Below are 21,192 nucleotides of genomic sequence, written 5' to 3'. Positions count from 1 at the left end.
ATCCGTCCATCCATCCATCCCTCGTGTCCTGTCGGTGCTCGACTCCTCACCCCCTACGCGTCCCGTCCCACCACCCACCCGTCCTCCGTCTCACTGCCACCTCTGGCCCATACACCAGTCGGCCCCCGTGGGCCCCACCCGACAGCGACACCGGACCCGTGCACCCGCCGCACCTCACGGCGCCACCACCACCAACCCAGCCAAGCCCCACGGCGGGGAGCCAGAGCCCATCCGCTGCAGTAGAAGAGGAGGCTCGCGTCGTGCTCCCACCCCCGACGCCGCGCCGAGCACCGGAGACGAGGAGGACGCCGCCGCCGCCGCCGACGGCCGCGAAGCGCGCGCGCAGCGGTCAGGCCGGGTAGGTGGCAACTAAGGAGGCGAATGCGATGGGGTCCAAGACGAAGGGGTGCTGCGGGTGGCTGATCGTGGCGCTGGTGGCGTCGCTGGTGGCCACGGCGGCGGTGGTGGCCATCATGAAGAGGAAGCCGGGGGGTGGAGGGCGCAAGCTCAAGCCGCTCCCGGTGCCCGGCCCGCCCGGGGCCATCGACTCCAAGTACGGCGATGCGCTCGGGGTGGCGCTCCAGTTCTTCCAGGTCCAGAAAGGTGAGTAGCAGCAGCGCCTGCCGCCCCACTCGCTCCCGCTGGCTCGTTCTTGCTGCCCTTGCCGCCGCAATGCTTCCGCGGTTCGGTGGATGGATTCCGCGGCAAATGGCTCTCCCTTTCGGCACCAAGCTTGGATGGAAGCTTGCCTTTTTGTGTGCGCCGTGTGTTGGTTTGGCCATGACGGCATCTCCGCATTCGGAGTGGAACTTGGAGCGGTCGATACGGCCGTTTCTAGTGTTCTGGTGGGTTCTTCTGTTTCTGGGTGGTGAAGAACTTCTTACCAATCATTGCTTGCTCGGTAGCGAAGTTGACGAGCACGTAGATTTCTCGCCAATTTCAGTGGCCATAGCTTGATAGTTTTGACTTTTTCTTAATGGGAATTTTCCGCTCTTCTGCGGCGATTACTATGCTGTTGCCAAATGTCCGCAAAATACAGATTTGACATAAATCTGCTCATCAAACTGTGAATTTTGGCTGCTTTTCGTACATGGGTTGCTGATTGAGCTATGAAGTATGAAGATTGGTGTTTGTTTTGGTTGTTCCAGCTTTGGTTGCGATGTTTTGGATGCTGAATGAGCACAATCTCCAATCTTTTTTTTTTGCCTCTCTGTCTCTGAAATGGTGCCCATTTGGGGGAATTGTTGGTAATTTCTGCTGGTATTGTGCAGCCGGGAAGCTGGAAAACAACCAGATCCCGTGGAGGGGGGACTCGGCTACGGATGATGGGAAACAAGCGGGGCTGGATCTCTCCAAGGGAATGTACGATGCTGGTGATCATATGAAGTTCACTTTCCCAATGGCCTTCACGGCCACGGTGCTCTCGTGGTCCATTCTTGAGTATGGAGATCAGATGAGCGCCGCGAAGCAGCTGGACCCTGCGCTTGATGCGCTCCGATGGATCACTGATTTCCTCATCAATGCACATCCGTCTGACAACGTGTTCTACATTCAGGTCAGAGCTGTAGCATATACATAATTTTGCGTGGTCTGATCTTGCTTTAGTAGTGGTTTATTGTGACCCTGATGGCATTTCAGTAGTGGGAAAGTTTGGTTGGTAAGAAGCAGGCCGGGTCAGATGTCATGATCTGAACACCTAATAGTTAGGAGGTACTTCATTTTCTGCTCGATATGTTTAAATCTCGACACATTTGTTGCGAGTTCACTGTCCACGTCCTTTCTAGTTTTGTCTTTTTAGGTACATTCCTTTCACACTATCAGTATGAGATACCCAATGTCCCAAGGTAGTTTTTTTTTTGGGGGGGAAATTTGGATGCTAGTCCATACTTAACTGAGCAAAGTTGGACTGATCTACAGTTAAACAAACACATTTCTTGTATGGAGAGTTAGCCTTTCATGGTAGGGGATGGCAAGTGTTTCTAGAAGTTGAAGGTTTGGGGATATTAGATGTTCTTTGGAGTTGAATTTCTGTATGCGTGCAAGTTAGTTTCGCTTGATGCTTATGTTTAGTCATGCATACTTGGCAGGATGCAAAGCACATTCAATAAATGACGAATAGAGTACAATGTACATAAGAAGAGGAAATCAGATATAAGCAAGTTAATTGTCATGTTAATACCTATTTTTGTTCGTCTATCTAACTGAGAATTATAACTCGGATGATTAAGTTCCGCTCAGGTGCTTGAACACATTCTACATTTCTTTCGATGGAACAGTACAATAGATGAGGCAACCTCACTTTGTTATACATCCAGAACTAATTAGCCAACATATAAATTTGTTGCCTTGCAGGTTGGTGATCCTGATCTAGATCACAACTGCTGGGAAAGGCCTGAGACTATGTCTGAGAAAAGGCCACTCACACAGATTAACACAAAGTCCCCTGGATCAGATGTTGCTGCTGAGGCAGCAGCAGCAATGGCAGCAGCATCAATGGTTTTCAAATCCAAAGACACTACATATTCTGATTCACTTCTTCAACATGCTCAGAAGTTGTTTACTTTTGCTGATACCTACAGAGGCCTTGCCAGTGACAGCTATCCGAAGCTCCAAAACTACTATAATTCTACTGGTTATACTGATGAACTCCTGTGGGCAGCAAGTTGGCTCTACCATGCTACAGGAGACCAGACATACCTCAGTTATGTGACTGTACAGAATGGACAAGCTTTTGCTGATTGGGGAAGGCCAACATGGTTCAGTTGGGATGACAAACTTGCAGGGACACAGGTTTGCAGTTTTGCATGAACGTTTACCAAACATATTTCGTTAGTATGGAGCTAGGAATGAAGCTATCCTTTTTATGTTCCTTCCTTTAACATTAGTTCCCTTTTCAGTCAAACAACAGAACTTTTAAGTGCATTTTGTCTATTATGTGCAGGTGCTCTTGTCTAGAATAAATTTCTTCGGATCCAAACAGACATCCAATGCTGAAAACATGGGAATAAAAAGCTACAGAGACACTGCTGAAGCTGTCATTTGTGGGTTGCTGCCAGATTCTCCATCAGCTACTGCCAGTAGGACTGGTGGTATGTTGAAATTCCTCCATTCTTTGATCTTGTATTATGAGTCAATACATGGAGGATTCATGCATAGCTCATTGTCTTTGATGTTCCCTTTTTGCATTAAAAATATATTGGAAAAATCATTTTCTGGGGTTAAACGGATATGTGCAACCTGTATTTTGTTTGCATCTGGCTTCACTATATGATGGTGATTTTTATGCAGGGGGATTGGTGTGGATAAGTCCATGGAATTCTCTTCAGCATGCCACAAATGCAGCATTCCTTGCTGTTGTTTACAGCGACTACATGCTTACATCACAAACAGCAGCAGTGCAATGCAGCGGAAAGTACTATAGTCCTACAGATATACGCAATTTTGCTATATCACAGGTAAACTATGGAAAACCTACTGCAATTTCAGTTGGACGCATGGTTTATGTAAAGTTCATCAAGCAACACATCAAGACTCTCCTTATATATACATAACTATTTGTTCATCATGAGCCACTGGCACATGTGGGGCACATTGTTTACCGTTGTTGCTTGAATACGAGCCTATGATTACTTTGGTTGTCGTAACTTGCACACTATTTCTGCTGTCTGAGTAGCTTGTGACTGGGGATCTGTTTTATCTTTTATGGTGAGTTTCTAATATATGTTCTGTTGCATGCCAGGTTAATTACATCTTGGGTGACAACCCAATGAAGCTTAGCTACCTGGTTGGGTATGGGAGCAGCTATCCGCAGCAGGTGCACCACAGAGGGGCGTCGATCCCCGCTGATGCAAAAACAGGCTGCAAAGGATTCCAGTATCTTCATTCTTCGAGTCCAAACCCAAATGTTGCCATGGGCGCCCTTGTGGGCGGGCCGTTCCAGAATGACACTTTCGTCGACTCTCGGGACAATGCCCTACAGACGGAGTCCAGCACTTACAATAGCGGCACGCTTGTTGGTGTTCTTTCTGGTCTGGTCACAACTTCTTCTGTGGCACAGTCATTCACATAGAGCTCCCTCAGAGTTTTTGGCAATGGCTTTGATCAACCCGGCAGATACATGTAGCCCATGTACGACGAGATTTTTTGGCGTGACCAAAAGGCAATATGCCATCAGCGAAACGCCTTCCGCAGCGCTCTTCTATTCTTCATTGTTCATCTTTTGGATGATGGGTAGTTAGCAGTAGTAGTTCTTGTGCCATGGTGCTGTTGTTTATACAAAACTGCTGCATTGCTGCCGCATGGTTGCGTATCGGTTTGCTGGTGTACCTGATACTACGAGTATTGTATTTGTAGGACAGATTCATTTGTTTATTTTAAGATGGTTCCTGGTAGCTTGTATCGATGATCTGTAAAATCCCTCACAGATGACAATTGCACTTAACATGTGAAATCACATGGGGGAGGAGAGAGAAGTATTAGTCCAGTTTGTTCAGTATGTTCATACAGAAATGTTGCATCTTTTAAGTATGGCTCATCATGGCCTACTTTTCCATGATTGTGAGCATGTGATTTATGGTTACAGGTCATAAAGCAACATGGTCCACAACAAAGCGTAACGAGAAGAAATGCATCCTCCCATTTGGGTGTTTGAATGTGAATGAATCCCAGGTAAATAAAACAAAAGAGTAAAGGAAAACATTTCTGGACTGGGTCAGGGAGGCTGGCATAATAATGATAATCGTTAAAGATCACATGGCTTGGTCGAAAATATCAGAAAATGAGACTTGAGACCTAGGGCCAATTGGAAATGTTTCATTCCTGGAACCCCAACCGAAACTCAATTTTTGGTAGTACAAAAACAATATACAGTTTTTCTTGCTGAACTCATTTTTGTCCATAATAAAACAAATAGAACCCTCTCTACTACCTGATTTTTTTGCTGAAAAATAAGAACACAATGCTAGTTAACAAATAAAAACAACATACAGCTTATGTTGGGATACCACAAACAATATACAACTTATCTTTGGTGTCGGAAAAGTCACCATGGTGAGTCAAAAATCTTCACTAAACGTGGCTTCAGCCATGCTGCCCATGATGCATTGTTGGCCCATCTATTTTGTTGCTTCTCCTAACCGTTTTCTGGCGCGAAAAGTTGCGGCGGTTGGGCTCTCTTCCGTATCCCACTTATATTGACCGCATCCCTGCATATTTTAACTGCGCGCTCTTCTCGGTTTCAGTTCATCCAATCATTACCCATCACCCAGCAATCTAGCCAAGCCATTTGATTGCATGGGTTAAAAATTTTCTCAGGTAATTTTTCACTGCGCAATGTGATCCGCAATAACTTCGTATCGATCTCTCACGACGTCTCTGGAAAATTCAGAATTTCATTTGCTTTTGCACTTTACTTCTTTTCACGGCATGGATGAGAGATATCTGAACAATATATTGCAGATTTTTTTTGTGTTCCGTTTTGTTTTCTTTCCCTGACGACTGAAGATGGCGGTGTCATTTGTCACTGGACTTCTGACGTGAGTAATCCTGAAAAATTCAGTCCCTTTGAACAGTTCTTGGAAGAGATCATGGAAGCAAAATTCATTTCCTGTTGCATCTGCAACGCAGGCTGATATTAGGATACGCCTACCCGGCGTATGACTGCTACAAGACGCTGGAACTGAACAAACCGCAGATCGATCAGTTGCGTTTCTGGTGTCAGTACTGGTAATGAAGCATTTTGCGCAAAGCAAATCTGCAAAAGCACATTACATCATGCTAGTTCATGCCTGACTTTCTGAAAAGTCTGAATAATTGCTTGTGCTGTTCAGGATTCTCCTCGCGTTTCTGACGACTTTGGAGAGGATCACCGATTTCACGGTGTCATGGCTGCCGATATACGGGGAGGCAAAGCTTGCGCTCGTGCTCTACCTGTGGTACCCAAAAACAAGAGTAAGCACTCGCACAATAGACTAAGATAGTGTAGATTTGACTTGATCAATGGCCTAGATTTTGTAGTAGTACTCCCTTCATTTGCAAATATTTATCAGTTTTGATTATCAGATCTTCCCGTTTAGACGAACTGTGGTTTATGTGTGTTCGACTGTTCACAGCGATCTAAAAGTAAATATTAAAAAATAAACTATGATAAGACTTAAAATCAAAATTCTAAATTTAAATGTTAGCTTATAAGTATAAATATAAATGAAAACATATGGATATATTTGTTTGTAGGAAAAAAATGAAATTATACTAGTATGTTATAAACCTGATGAATTGCTTAGAATAAGTGATATAAACAATACCGGCGTAGAAAGTTTTTTAGATTACTCATACTCTTGGAAGCATGGTACAAATAATCCACAGCCGATAAACTCCAACGAACACTAGTTTGTACGGTTGTAAAAATTAAATTTAAGTTCAGACTAGCTGAAATCTTAAACATTCAGAAACGTTCAGGAGAAATCCTCCAAACATACACTTAGCTTCTACGGTTGTAAAAATCAAATTTGAGCTCAACCTGTAGCTGAAATAATTTAACATTCAGAGACATTCAGGGCCGGAGAAATCTTCCAAACATTCAGAGTGCCATTTTCGTGTGTTCGTTTCAGGGCGCGAAGCACGTCTACGAGAGCTACCTGCAGCCGCTGCTGGCGAGGCACGAGGCGGACATTGACCGCGGCCTGCTGGAGCTGCGCGGCAGGGCCAAGGACGCCACCGCGTCGCACCTCCGGGCCGCCGCGTCATTCGGGCGAGCCTGCTTCGCCGACGTCACCGGCCGCGTCTCGTCGCAGCTGCAGGCGGCGAGCAGCGGCGGCCGCCCCGGCCAGGTACAGTGACACCGACTGACCGACACATTTTCTGAACTTTCCAATTCACATACAGCTACAGGTTTTACTCCATCGCTACTAAAAACTTTCGCACGCATCGAATCTTTGACGTAAGTATAGAACATTAAACATAGTTAAAAATAATTAATTATATAGTTTAGAATAAATATGTGAGACGAATATTTTAAACCAAATTAGTCCATAATTAGCCCTAACTGTAACTCACATGCACTAAAAACGGATTAATTAGGCTTAAATAAATTATCTTGTGGTTTCAAACACCTCTATGTAATTAGTTTTTTAATTAATCATCGGAATAGTTTTTCGATATCTGATCGAACATTCGATATAACATCTAACCCAAAAAATTTCGCAAACTAATCAAACCCCTTATTACAACACGGTAGAAGGTAGCTCTCATTCTTTCCTGTCACTGTTCATCGTAAGTTCGTCACTATTGACGCCATGACTCGCCCGGTCTTCACGTCGCTGAGACTGGGACTGATCGATACAACACTAACTTAGGGGCTGTTTAGTTCCTAAAAATTTTCATCCAAAAACATCATATCAAATTTTTAAACATCTAAATAAAATATTAAATATAGATGAACTAAATAACTAATTGCAATAGTTACGAAAGAAATCTTGAGACGAATCTTTTAAGCTAATTAGTCCATGATTAGTCATAAGTGCTAGAGTAACTAACATGTCCTAATGACGGATTAATTAGCCTCAAAAGATTCGTCTCGCGGTTTCCAGGCTAGCCGTGAAATTCGTTTTTTTCATTTGTGTCCGAAAACTTCTTCTGACATCCGGTCAAACATTTGACGTGACATTTCTCCCAAAAAATTTCTCAATCTAAAGTTCCCAAAAATTTTCACCCAAAAACATCACATTGAATCTTTGAACACCTAAATAGAGTATTAAACATAGACAAAACGAAAAACTAATTGCACAGTTACGTGAGAAATCGTGAGACAAATCTTTTGAGCCTAATTAGTACGTGATTAGCCATAAGTGCTACAGTAACCAACATGCGCTAATGACGGATTAATTAGGCTCAAAAAATTCATATGACGGATTAATTAGGCTCAAAAAATTCGTCTCACGGTTTACAGGCCAGCCGTGAAATTCGTTTTTTATTTGTGTCCAAAAATTCCTTCCGATATCTGGTCAAATGTCTGATTTGACCTTTCCTCTAAAAATTTTTACCATCTAAGGGGTTGTTTAGATGGGGCTAAACTTTTTAGCCCCATGTCACATCGGATGTTTGGACACTAATTTGAAGTATTAAATGTAGACTAATAAAAAAACTAATTTTATAAATGAGCGTTAATCCGCGAGACAACTTTTTAACCCCATGAGCGTTTACTGTAGCATCACATAGTCTAATCATGGATTAATTAGGCTCATTAGATTCGTCTCGTGAATTAGCCTAAAATTATGGATAGGTTTAATTAATAGTCTATATTTACTATTTATAATAAGTGTCCAAATATTTAATGGGACAAGGGGCTAAAGTTTAGCCCCTTATCCCAATCACCCCCCTAAACATGGCCTTACCTTGATCAAGAACCGACGAGTGGAACAGCTCTGGACCTGTGGAACGCGGAAACTAGATCTGATTTGGTAGTAGTTCTTGCTCGACAGTGATGCATGCTGGGCCGTGGTCGTCTGGAACTTCGTCGGATTCGTCAACGAAAACGATCGTTCCCAAATTTTTTTTTTCAAAAAACATCGTATTAAATTTTTAGATATCTAAATAAAGCATTAAACATAGATGAACTAAAAAACTAATTGCACGGTTATAAAAGAAATATTGAGACGAATCTTCTGAGCCTAATTAGCCTATGATTAGCCGCTACAGTAACTAACATGTGTTAATAATGGATTAATTAGGCTCAAAAGATTCGTCTCGTGTTTCTAGGCTAGCCGTGAAATTTGTTTTTCATTCGTACAGCTCTGCAAGATGGACACTGACAGATACTGATGGTAATACTAGCTGATCACGTCAAAATTTGACTGACCTAGTAAACTCATAATTCGTTCTGGACTTTCTCAATCTAAACACCACCAAAACCCAAATGCTCGCTAGTAAGGTACAGCTCTGCAAGATGGACACTGACAGATACTGATGGTAATACTAGCTGATCACGTCAAAAATACAAAGAAAAGCCTAGCTGGCTAGCAATTACTAGCAAATATGCAGAACAGTGAAAGTGAAATTTGACTGACCTAGTAAACTCATAATTCGTTCTGGACAAGGTTAGGGAAATAAAAATTTTTTGGTGTCATCAGATGTTTGACCGAATGTCGGAAGGGGTTTTCGGACACGAACGAAAAAACGAATTTCATGGCTCACCTATAAACCGTGAAACGAATCTTTTGAGCCTAATTAATCGTTACTGTAGCACTTATGACTAATCATTGACTAATTAGGCTCAAAAGATTCATCTCACGATTTCTCATATAACTGTGAAATTATTTTTTCAATTCATCTTTATATAATGCTCTATTTAGGTATCAAAAATTCGATGTGACGTTTTTTATGCGAAAATTTTTGAGGACTAAACCTGTCCTAAGAGATGCAGAACAGCGAGCAGAAGGTGGTTACGTCGCCAAGTAATCTGCACCAAACTAATTAACTGGATCGGTTCTATGTGACACTGAGGCCTTGGTTAGTTCCTAAATTTTTTTTTCAAAAACATCCCATCAAATTTTTAACATCTAAATAAAGCATTAAATATAGATAAACAAAAAACTAATTGCACAGCTACGGAATAAATCTTGAGACAAATCTTTTGAGCCTAATTAATCTATGATTAACCATAAGTGCTACAGTAACCAACATATGCTAATGACGGATTAATTAAGCTCAAAAGATTCGTCTCGCGGTTTCCAGGCTATCCGTGAAATTCGTTTTTTCATTGGTGTCCGAAAACCCCTTCCGATATCCTATCAAACATTTGACGTGACACTTCTTTCAAAAATTTTCTCCATCTAAACACCCCCTGAATCCCCTTGACGAGATCAAAACCGTCATACTTCGGGCCTTGTTTAGTTTCCAAAAAGTTTTTCCAAAAACATCACATCGAATTTTTGGACATCTAAATAAAGCATTAAATATAGATAAAAAACTAATTGCACAGTTATGGAAGAAATCTTGAGACGAATCTTTTGAGCCTAATTAGCCTATGATTAGCCATAAGTGCTACAGTAATCAACATGTGCTAATGACGGATTAATTAGACTCAAAAGATTCGTCTCGCGGTTTCTAGGCTAGCCGTGAAATTCGTTTTTTTATTCGTGTCCAAAAACCCCTTTCAACATCCGGTCAAATATTTAACATGATACTTTTTTCAAAAATTTTCTCAATCTAAACACCTCTCGAAAAAACCACGGGAAAAAATGTACATAGATGTGCAATGCGAATTCAGTCACAGGAGTCAATGTCCTCTCCGTCAGCTGCATCAGCAAATTGTTTCCTATTTGTAGTTCGTTCTTTGCCGTCTTTGCCGATCGATTACTAACAGACAGTACATCCGATGCGTTCAGATGTGTTCATACGAATTGCATCTCATTGAGGCCTTGCCGTCTTTGCCGATCGATTAGTTCTTACAAAGCTTGTTCGAAAACATCACATCAAATCTTTAGATATCTAAATAAAACATTAAACATAGATAAACCAAAAAACTAATTGAACAGTTATGTAAGAAATCGCGAGACGATTTTTTTAAGACTAATTAGTGCATGATTAGTCATAAGTGCTACAGTAACCAACATGTGCTAATGATAGATTAATTAAACTCAAAAGATTTGTCTCGCGGTTTTCAGGCGGAATCTGAAATTTGTTTGTAATTAGATTACGTTTAATACTTTAAATATATGTTAAAAACTTGATGTGATGTTTTTGTAAAAAAATTTTACAAACTAAACAACTCGATTCACTGATTGCATAGTACACTTGCTAATGATCTCGTCTTTTCGTTTCTATCATTGTTTATAAGATAAAATTTAAAATTATAACTTTAAATTAAAAGTTGATTTTAAAATTTTTTTGATAGTAGTTTATTTTTTGTCTTCGCTTTTAGATCGTCAAGAATATAAAAAGTTGTGTTTAGAAACTATTTTTATTTATAAATACGTCATTTCTTTTTTTTAAAAAAAAAGAAACAAAAGATGACCATCTAAAGTTGATTGATCTTCACGCATGGCTGAACAGGTGGAGAAGCGACCGGAGATTAATCCGGAGGAGGAGGAAGAAGAAGAAGATGAGGACGCGACGGTTAGCAAGACGAGATGATGATGATGACGAATGACGACGGCGTCGTTGACAACGGCAGGAGTGGATGAATTGACCGTGGAGGGCGTCAACCTGAGCACTGATGAAGACGATCCGATGAACGGGTGATGGATCGCCGTGCCCGTGCGGTTCGATCGAATAGTGCCTTCTTCTAAAGCTCACCAGCCGATCCGACATTGTGCATTTTCTTCCTTTTTCTTTTCTTCTGGGCATGTACCATTAGAAAGTTCACAATCTAATCTCTAAAGCATTTTTAAACTATATTGTAGTTAATTTAATTATCTACATATATAATAATTATTATACATTTAGGTATTTCAGAAAATAGAAAAATCTCGTGATAAAAGAAAAGAACCTTAATGCTATGGCTAATAAGGAAAAAAGCTATTACTGATTCTTCCACACGAAATTCCCAAATCGCAATGGGACTCTCCAAAATTTCTCCGTGCCTAACCATGACGAGACCACACTAGCAAAGCAGCAGATCAAAGCGCCAGGTGTCAGTTCACCAAGGAAACGTCACGGTGCACGTCAGTCGCATCCCAGTCAAGGCGTTGACCGGTCGGGATGGCGCATTATGACAACCGGGCCCACCGTTTTACAGGTGTACTTTTTAGAAAAGAGGAAATAGTATCTGTTTTTTATAGTTATTTAATAATATAAAAAAAGAATTAACTAATATGAAATTTAAAAATCTGCTAATAAGATGAGATAATCAAACTTCTTTATAAAATCCTTTTAAAAGTAATATATCTTCTCTCCATTTAAAAGCGTGCGAGTAAAATAAATAATATTTAGAGAAAAAATACGTAGTTGTACGCAGCCCAAGGCACCGTTGGGTAGCCCTGGATTGAACGGAACGGAACGGGGTTTGCTTGGTTGGTTTGGTTCTCGTCTTCATCTCCATTATTCCAGCCCGTGTGTTTGACCGGAGAGAAAACGACGACGACGTCTGAGTGATCTTCTGCACCGTTTCTACTCTAAAGTCAATTACTCCTTCCAACAAAGAAAACTTTATTTTTAGCAATTTTAAAGAGATATCTAAAATTAATCCATAAAACTGAATTTTAGAAATTAAGATAAAAAATATATCTTCAACAGATTACCAATACATTCCTAGTATTTACCCATACGTAAAATCGGCTCACTCGTGTCCTAAATTTGAGACAAAAATATGTGTTCCTAATATAATTTATTCATTTTTAGATTTCCGTTGAAGAAATGTGTAATTTTTATGTCTAATATATTTTTTAGATGAATTCAATACATTTTTTAAAAAAGTAAAATATTAGCAATTTTTTTGAAGATGCTCTTACCCATACCGTTTGGAACAATTTTTTTGCGTGGATTTGGGATCTGGTAACTAACGAATTCGTGTTCAAACAAGTGCATAGGAAGTAGATTATTTATTTGATTAACCTAATGTTTTCAGAAAATACTTTACAAATAGCTTAAAATAAATCATGTAAATAATGTAGTGGAGGACTTTTTTTTTTGATAAATTGTATTTTTAAAAGCGTGGAGCAAACAATTCACGACAAGAAAAACTGGCAACAGCCAGAAAAGAACGAATCAATATGTTCTTTTTTTTATTCAATTGGGTGTATTATAAAATTTCAACTGGGTCAATAATTGCTAGCCTTTTTCTTGTTCCAGTTGCGTGCCACAGTAAAAATAACAATATACAGTTAAGTAGAGTGATATTTTTTTTTCAACTGGGTTGATATATCCTTTCTCCTCGTGGACCACACAGGTACAACAGATTAAACAGTAGGTGCTTGCCACACATACAGAAAACCGAGCATGGCAGTTATGGTTACTCATCTTTTGGCTTAGATTAAGTATAAACTAAATGACTTGATGACGATTAAATTATAATCTATGATAACAATTTTATATATTTTTTCTTAAAGATCAAAATCAAAGGTTAAAAGATAAACTTTGATGAGGAAAATCTCAAAATCAAATCCAAATTCAAGCTTTACAATTTAAATTTTGTCTTTTAAGTATAAACATAAGTGAATAGATGATGCTAATCCTTTTATGATTTTTGATTTAAATAAAAATCATATAAATTTTCATATATTTTTAATCCTATGATTTTTTCCTATATGTTCCTTTGAAACAAATAACTGGATCCTTTTGAATCGGTTCGTGAAAAAAAGATTCTATTGAATCTTAAAATTCATACAAAATGTTTCATTCCATACGAGTTTTAAAGAAAATATATCATGAAGCTCTGATCGAATAAAAAGTTTTATTCGAGTTTATATTAAACTTATATATTTTTCCTATGGTCCAATTAAATAGTCATATTTTATTTTACACTTAATCCTATTTTTTTCTATTAGGGGTCCATTGCTGATTGGGAGTCAAAATAGCCAAACAGCGGACATATATTGACATATTGTGGCTGGCTGGCTAGCTGCCTTCCTGTTATCTCTCAACTTATTCTAAGACTGTATATTTTATTATTTTCTCTTGACCAACCTCAATTGATTACATTGAAGGTGTCATGGGCAATGTACAGTGAATTCACCAAACACTTTATTTTCCTCTTTCTTCCAAGTTTTAAACACCCAACTTGCACTCTTGGAACATGGAGCCCCACGAGACAATCGAAGAAAAACCAGGTAGACACTGTTGACTATAGGTGTCGTATTTGTGGGGGTCCAGCGCAACAAACATGTGGCTTATATGCAAATAAACAATATCAAACGTCGTCGAACATAACATATGAATAATATCACTGTAACCTATGTTCCCTCTTAATTTCGTCACAATTGTTCTTGCATCTTGGCTATTAATAAGTGGGGCCACATACACCAAACTTGTACGGAACTCTCCATTTACATGTAACGGTAAAACCTTGACGTGGTTTATTGAAGTTTTTATGTTTTCGTTTCTGTTTATACTTATAAGCGGAATTTAATTCTTTTAAACTTTAAATTAAAGTTGATTTTTGGTTTTTTATTATAGCTTATTTACAGCCTTAGCCTTAGATGCTAAGAACACATATATAAAAATTTTATTCATAATTTTTTTATTTGTCATCCCCTTATACTTCACCATAATTTAACAAAAATAGAAAAATGTTAGAGGCTTTTATCAGAACGATGGGTAGATCTAATGGGCGAACGTCCACCCACCCGTTAACCCGCATGGACGTGTATACATCCTAGAAAGTTTATATATATAAACTTTATATATATAAACTTTTTATACTTTATGTTTATATACATTAAATATTATCTTTATATATCAAAATTATATATATATATAAATTTAACATAAAATTATTTGTTAACCATATTTAGGCCTTGTTTAATTCCCAAATTTTTTTTCTAAAAACATCACATTGAATTTTTAGAAACATAAATAAAGCATTAAACATAGATGAAATTGCACAGTTATGGAAGAAATCTTGAGACGAATTTTTTGAGCCTAATTAGTCCATGATTAGCCATAAGTGCTACAGTAACCAACATGTGCTAATGACGGATTAATTGGGCTCAAAAGATTCGTCTCATGGTTTCTAGGTTAGCCGTGAAATTCGTTTTTTTATTCGTGTCCAAAAATCCCAATCGATATCCTGTCAAACATTTGACGTGACATTTCTCCTAAAATTTTCTCAATCTAAACACCACCTTATATTGAAAATGCCATATCAGAAAGATGTATTTACAAAGATCATACTCTAAAAAACTATTATATAAAGATTGTATATAGAAATTTTCTATACAGTAAGTTGTGTTTGAGTGATTTTAACGGACAACACGATGAGAGGGTTGTATTGCGAATTCGTTTGTATTCTATCTGTTCCATATTATAAGACTTTTCCCTGTAATGTATAATTAGTTTTAGTGCTCATGTATATTTAATGTTTTATTTAGTTTTTCAAAAATTCGATATATTATTTTTAGAAAAAAAATTTAGGAACTAACTTATGAAGGAAGCCCAGTGTAGGCAGTTAGTTGGATTTGTTTGTGGAGGAAACCCCCCTGCAGTGCAGAAAGGCGAGAGAGAATTCGGCGAAACCAGCGTGGCGTTCAGACCCGAGACCGCGACGCGGGCGATCCACAGAACAACCCAACCGCACCCCGCCCCGCCACCGCGTGTCCGCGTGCGCCTCATCAACCGGAGTCCGGACGCATCACCCGCGCGCGCGCCACAGCCCAGCTGCGCCTGCGCTAGCTTCACAAAAGGACGCGGTACTGGACTGGACTGCTGCCTCCCTAGCTGCCTTCTTCTCCTCCCCTCTCCTCCCCTCTCAACTGCCGAAATCTTGCCGAGCTTTCTTGATTCATCGTCATCCGCGGTTCACACTGCGTCTCCGCCTCTTCCGTTCTTCTTCGCCTACAAAAGGTTTCCTCCCCGGGAGGGCGCACACGGTCCGCGTGCGTGCGTGCGTGCGGCGCTTTCCTTTCCTTCCTCGCGCGGCGCAAGAAAGCGGCCGTCTTGTCGGCCGCGACGGAGCTGAGCCTGAGCTCTGGGTGTGAGGTCGAGGCACGGGAGGCAAGAAATGAACTGCCTTGGTTGGCTCAAGAAGAGGAGGTCCAAGAGCAAGGGGTCGGGGAAGCGGGCGACGACGACGACGACGGCGTCGGCGGTGAGCACGAGCCGATCGGACGACTCCGGCGGGGTGCGCCCCGCGAGCAAGTCGACCGGGTCGACGTCGTCGCACCGGAGCATCTCGTCGCTGTACGAGGAGCGGGGCCATGGCCAGCTGCGGGACTTCGACTACGACGAGCTCCAGGCCGCCACCAATGGGTTCAGCCGCGCCCAGAAGCTCGGCGAGGGCGGCTTCGGCAGCGTCTACAAGGGCTTCGTCCGCCCGCCCGACGGCAAGGGCGATCGCCTCGCCGTCGCCGTCAAGTGCCTCAACCAGCGGGGTCTCCAGGTACCCGCATGTTTGCGTGCTCCCCTTCTCCTTCTCTCGTTGCCCCCATGTCTCTGTCTCTATCGTCTTCTGACTTTTCCACTACTCGTCAGTCATCACCCGTGAAAGAATTCTCCATCCTGATCCATTCTTCTTTCGATTCCGCGTGATGATTCCCGGTTTCATTGCGAGGGTTGCTAGGAATTTAGGAATGCGTTTTTTTGCCAGTTAAAGGTTGCTCTTTTATGTTCAGTATTGTCGAGGAAGGTAGTGCTGATAGATAGGAACTGAAGGAATTTAAGTGTTTTTTTTTAACGGAGATATCAAACAATGCCATTTTTGTTCTTCTTGATACTTCTCGATGGTTAGATCCTGGCATAGAATGCAGGAGAAATGCTTTCAGGCACTTAGAGAGTTTTTTAATGCTTAGTTTTGCCAAATTTGTTTTTTTAGATGATAGGAAACCCCCCTGCTTTGCTTCACACTAGAAGCTACAGCGCAGCCAAGTTTGATGAAACCATCCATAGTGACCACTAGATTACCGACTGTTCTGGGAAGATTCATTACGGGGAGTAGAATTAATGCATTTCGTGCTTGCTGTTTGCTGATCTTGAATTGGTCTCTGGATAAACTTACAAATACTCTATATTTTTCTGATCCATGGGAAGTCCAGGCACACAAGTCCTTTTCTAGTCTGCCGGAATGGTGGAAATGTTCCTGGTTTGCTAAACATTGAAAATATGAAATTGGTTTTGATATCTATTAGACTATTACTAGTATATTGGAAGCTTCTCCCTTATTCAGACAATTTTGACAGGAAGAGAGAACCAATATGCAGAACATTCAAGGATCAAATATTGGTTGTTACTGTTATTTTACAATTTTTTTTAAGCTGTACATGGATGGATAGTGTGCGTGAATATAAGTAGATTTTATGGGGGTCAATGTATTTATATTGCACTGGATTACTTCAGTCCATTGTCAGTTGACTATGGAAATTATTGGTCTGCATAGATTAATACAGGTTGAGCTGCTGGGTGCGGGAACTCATAGCTGTGGTTAATACAGGGTCGATGGCACACGTGGTTGCTTTTTTATTCATAATAAAGCAAAATAGAGGGGACATGCAGAATAGGATTTGAACATGGATGGACTTTTCAAGTACATAAGAAGTTCACTTCCTCAAACTTGGAAGTTGAATATTCATGGTCATACGTAAACAACTGGCAATCAATATTAATAGTAGACCATGTCTTTTCGGAATGCTTACAGTAGAAATATGGTTGCCCAGAAAATGATGTAAACCAACCTTTCATTCTACATCAATATTGCATTAGGGAATTAGCCCAGCCAAATAAGCCCAATAGATAAAATAATTACTTTTCTGGGCAATTGGGTATCTATACAAAACATGCTGCTATTCTTATTTGACTACTATCCTCTAGGAGACCAAATCTTGGTACACAAACATAGTCAGCTAGAAATCTCAATTGTCCATGTGCTTTATGATTCTGTATACATTTTTATTTATGCAAATGATGATGTACTGATATTCTGAAGATTGACGAATCAGTAGTGGATATATCAATTTAAGGCTCCTTTGATTCAAAGGAAATTCATAGAAATTTTAGAGGATTTCATTCCTATAGAAGTTTTTCCTATAAAACCTTTTGAATTAAAGGAATGAACCCTATGAAATTCTATGAAATTCCTATGTAATGCTTCTTTCCATACAAGTTTTGGAGGAAATTTAACAACAGGTGGAACCTCATAGAAAAAAATCCTTTGAGTCTTTATTTCTCCTCAAATTCCTGTGTTTTTCCTGTGGTCCAATCAAACGGTCGTTTCTATGTTTTTTCTGTGTTTTGCAATCCTCTATTTTATACTTATATTCCTGTCAGAATCTTATGTTTTCCCTATTCCTCCATTTTTTTCATTCCTGTGATTTAAAGAAACCCTTAATGGAGTACAGAAGATACTCTCAAGACTTAGTCTTAGATGATTCATTTTCTGTTGTACCAAGACCTTTTCCTGCACGTGGTTTAAGTTTCTCTACTCGAATTAGATAGTATCCTACTGACCCAGGTATATCAGATCATATGTCAACTATAGCAGTCTTATGAATAAACTTTTTATAAATCATAATTAGAATATCTTGGTTCCCTATATTTACTTTGTGCTCTAAGGCTATTAAAACAACTGGTACTAACCTCCTGTGCTATCCCTCATGAAAACAACAAATGAGTAGTTCTCTCTTTTGTTCCTGTAATGCGCAGTTTCATTGATATTTTTCCTGGATGTTTTCATCATTTTGGCATTTCACACAATATAAGCAATTGATTAGTCTTTTTGGATACCAGTATTCTGTTCCTAATATATTGCAGTTTCTTTTAATTTTGTTCCCAGGGTCATAAGCAGTGGTTGGCCGAAGTACAGTTCCTTGGGGTTCTTGAGCACCCAAACCTTGTAAAACTTCTTGGATATTGTGCTGTTGATGGTGAAAGGGGGCCGCAAAGATTGTTGGTGTACGAGTATATGCCTAATAAGAGCCTGGAAGATCACTTATTTGTCCGAGCTTATACTCCTCTCTCGTGGAATAGAAGGCTTCAGATAATCTTGGGTGCTGCAGAAGGATTAGCTTACCTGCATGAAGGGTTAGAAGTTCAGGTATACTTCGAACATACATTGCACACCTGCTTTCAAGTAGTTCTGACTTCTGAAAAAGAAATATCTATCAAATAAGTACTTTTGTTTCTGGAGAAAGCGTGGCAACACAAATATATGCTGAGAGATAGCAGCAACCATTTAGTAGGTTATTTTGACCATGTATCCATAATAATTAGAGGTAGTCCCAGAGAGGCAGAGCAAATCCAGTGTGAAGTTAGTAAGAGAATGAGGACCATAGTTTCATGAATTAAAATGAAAAAAGAGCAATAGTGGCTTGTTGAAATCCATCCCCACTACTTCCCTGGACTCCAGGCAGCAAGTTACATTGACATCTCTGAATCAGTACTCCACTAGTCCTATTTGCAACCAACCAATCCAATTTCTCCTCTGACCTCTCTTCGTTCTGGATTAGCTGACCAAGTATTCCAATCTTGAAAATGAAGTACTTCAAGCAAGAAAGCTTTTAAGGAAAGCTAAAATTATCACATTTTGTCAGGTCCTCCTCGTAACTTACGGTGTAACTGTGCAGTGCTGCTTAGTATACAATGTTCACCTTTTCTTCTTTGGTTACACCATTTTCATTTAGTACAAGGGGGAAGATCTTCATTGATTTTTCTCAATTTTGGTTAGGTAATCTACCGGGACTTCAAAGCTTCTAACATTTTATTGGACAAAGACTTCAGAGCAAAGCTGTCAGACTTTGGGCTAGCAAGGGAGGGACCAACTGGAGCAAACACTCACGTCTCCACAGCGGTATGTCTCCATCTGAACCTGCTAACTAGAACATAGAAACCATAGTCTTTTGTAACTGCATTGCCTGATCCATCAGGCACTGAAAGCAAGTTATATTCTACTGCCTTTAAAGCAGTTCAGTGCACTTGTTTGATCACTTTGATGTGTACCTTACAATCTTGACCACAACCTAGAAAATGAATGCCATGGTTCCTCCACTTTCATCGATATACACACATGACATGCATGCATATATGTCCCATTCCTCTGAACCTTTTTTGCCCCGGAATTTTGCATTTTGTGTCAGCAATGACGCATAACTGTTCCAAGGCGCACTAGGCCTCCATGGAAACGGAAGGATCCAATTTGCAAAGAAGCTCTAAGCTTTGTTATCCTTAGGGAAAAGATCGATGCTTCCACCGTTTACTTGTTGGCTTATGAGCAACAACCAGAATTTGAATCCTGAAGCTTTGCTATCCCCATACAATTTCTTTTTGCTGGTTCGTTCATTTCTCTACAGTAGCCCAACCAGCCGATCAAAGATTTGATTTTTTTTTCTTCTTGGCATGTTCATATCGATAAACGTAGCTGAGTCTGAGCTCAAGGTGGTGGATGATGATGATTGTCAGGTGGTTGGGACGCACGGGTACGCGGCGCCGGACTACATAGAGACGGGGCACCTGACGGTGAAGAGCGACGTGTGGAGCTTCGGGGTGGTGCTGTACGAGATCCTGACGGGGCGGCGGACGCTGGACCGGCACCGGCCGCCCGGGGAGCAGAAGCTGCTGGAGTGGGTCAGCCAGTTCGCCCCCGACAGCCGCAACTTCCGCATGATCATGGACCCCAGGCTCCGCGGCGAGTACTCCGTCAAGGCCGCCAGGGAGATCGCCAAGCTCGCCGAGAGCTGCCTCCTCAAGAACGCCAAGGAGCGCCCCACCATGTCCGAGGTCGTCGACGTGCTCCGGCGGGCCGTGCAGGCGCAGCCCGACACGCCCACCGCCGCCGCCTCCGCCAAGGGGAAGAGGGTCGACGTGGCGGCGCCACCGCCGGCGGCGGCGAGGAGGAGGTGAACTGGCTGCCACAGAGAAGAAAAAGTACAGAGAAGAGAGGATTTTTTTTTCTTGATTTTGCGCATGTTAACTTGGACAGTTTGTGCATACAGATTACAGAAACGAATTGGTGGATTAATTCGTTGCATTTTTATTTTGTTTTCATTTCTCTTTTGAGGCTTATTTAGGATGAGTATAGCATGAGAGTACATTTGATTGGTAGATAAATATTTCATTGAAAATGTGACAGTATCTAATATATCTGCTTAGGTAATGAGACTGATTGATTTGCTTAAATTAAACATAAGCGAGGTAACTTATTAACCATTTAAAAATAGTTTTTCTATAAAAGAAATATATGCATGACTTAGACATCTAAAATTAAGATATATTAGATACTGTCATTGATTTGAAATTAAAGATCTTTAAAATTAAAGATTTAAATTTAGATTTTAGATGGTAAACGTGAGCGGGGACATTGATTTGATGCAGTATTACGATTTATTCTTCTTCTTTTGAACTCGATGCAGTATTTGGGCTGGGCACGAACCGAGAAGCCCTAGCTTAGCTGACTTGGGCCGAAACGCGATACCTTGCGGTTTGGGCCCACCATCACACGCGGTCAGAAATTGGGCCGTTTCTTGCGTCACTTATAGGCCCATGTGGGAAAGCTAGGAGTGGACGGCCCAATGCTTGGGCTGTTCGAACCGCAAGTCCGCAACGGAGGTAAGCAGA

General features: G+C 40.6%; 3 protein-coding genes across 4 annotated transcripts; all 3 read left to right on the top strand.

Annotated features, from left to right (window-relative positions):
* Nucleotides 1–219: 219 nt before the first annotated feature.
* On the top strand, nucleotides 220–4,505 carry LOC102713119 (endoglucanase 24). The gene is made up of 6 exons (XM_006661415.3): nucleotides 220–603; nucleotides 1,272–1,555; nucleotides 2,353–2,790; nucleotides 2,942–3,089; nucleotides 3,289–3,455; nucleotides 3,740–4,505. The coding sequence occupies exons 1-6, from the start codon at nucleotides 387–389 to the stop codon at nucleotides 4,067–4,069; spliced, it is 1,584 nt and encodes a 527-aa protein (XP_006661478.2). The 5' UTR covers nucleotides 220–386; the 3' UTR covers nucleotides 4,070–4,505.
* A 724-nt stretch (nucleotides 4,506–5,229) lies between these two features.
* On the top strand, nucleotides 5,230–11,372 carry LOC102712846 (HVA22-like protein i). Of its 2 annotated transcripts, XM_040527864.1 has the most exons (6): nucleotides 5,230–5,313; nucleotides 5,458–5,534; nucleotides 5,626–5,724; nucleotides 5,829–5,949; nucleotides 6,609–6,827; nucleotides 11,050–11,372. In XM_040527864.1, exons 2-6 carry the CDS (start codon nucleotides 5,503–5,505, stop codon nucleotides 11,128–11,130), a joined length of 552 nt encoding a protein of 183 aa, XP_040383798.1. In that variant the 5' UTR covers nucleotides 5,230–5,313; nucleotides 5,458–5,502; the 3' UTR covers nucleotides 11,131–11,372. The 2 variants fall into 2 exon arrangements, with proteins under 2 accessions (XP_040383798.1, XP_006661477.2); XM_006661414.3 differs by lacking the exon at nucleotides 11,050–11,372 and having other exon boundaries at nucleotides 6,609–6,836.
* Nucleotides 11,373–15,317: 3,945 nt separating this feature from the next.
* LOC102712571 (probable serine/threonine-protein kinase PBL19) lies at nucleotides 15,318–20,749 on the top strand. The gene is made up of 4 exons (XM_040527895.1): nucleotides 15,318–16,030; nucleotides 18,416–18,676; nucleotides 19,307–19,429; nucleotides 20,038–20,749. The coding sequence occupies exons 1-4, from the start codon at nucleotides 15,653–15,655 to the stop codon at nucleotides 20,476–20,478; spliced, it is 1,203 nt and encodes a 400-aa protein (XP_040383829.1). The 5' UTR covers nucleotides 15,318–15,652; the 3' UTR covers nucleotides 20,479–20,749.
* Nucleotides 20,750–21,192: the final 443 nt, after the last annotated feature.

The sequence above is a fragment of the Oryza brachyantha genome, chromosome 9 (genome assembly GCF_000231095.2).
Source record: "Oryza brachyantha chromosome 9, ObraRS2, whole genome shotgun sequence".
Classification (NCBI taxonomy): Eukaryota; Viridiplantae; Streptophyta; class Magnoliopsida; order Poales; family Poaceae; genus Oryza; species Oryza brachyantha.
Note: the sequence above shows the minus strand (reverse complement) of the source record. Positions and strands in the feature narration are given on the sequence as shown.

Excerpts from the sequence above, each read along its gene's own strand:
- LOC102712846 (XM_040527864.1), top strand. The coding sequence starts at position 5,503 with ATGGCGGTGTCATTTGTCACTGGACTTCTGAC. Across the intron at positions 5,725-5,828 it reads CGTTTCTGGTGTCAGTACTG|GATTCTCCTCGCGTTTCTGA; the intron begins GTAATGAAGCAT and ends TGTGCTGTTCAG. Across the intron at positions 5,950-6,608 it reads TGTGGTACCCAAAAACAAGA|GGCGCGAAGCACGTCTACGA; the intron begins GTAAGCACTCGC and ends TGTTCGTTTCAG.
- LOC102712571 (XM_040527895.1), top strand. The coding sequence starts at position 15,653 with ATGAACTGCCTTGGTTGGCTCAAGAAGAGGAGGTCCAAGAGCAAGGGG. Across the intron at positions 16,031-18,415 it reads TCAACCAGCGGGGTCTCCAG|GGTCATAAGCAGTGGTTGGC; the intron begins GTACCCGCATGT and ends TTTTGTTCCCAG. Across the intron at positions 18,677-19,306 it reads ATGAAGGGTTAGAAGTTCAG|GTAATCTACCGGGACTTCAA; the intron begins GTATACTTCGAA and ends AATTTTGGTTAG.
- LOC102713119 (XM_006661415.3), top strand. The coding sequence starts at position 387 with ATGGGGTCCAAGACGAAGGGGTGCTGCGGGTGGCTGATCGTGGCGCTG. Across the intron at positions 604-1,271 it reads GTTCTTCCAGGTCCAGAAAG|CCGGGAAGCTGGAAAACAAC; the intron begins GTGAGTAGCAGC and ends GGTATTGTGCAG. Across the intron at positions 2,791-2,941 it reads ACAAACTTGCAGGGACACAG|GTGCTCTTGTCTAGAATAAA; the intron begins GTTTGCAGTTTT and ends TATTATGTGCAG.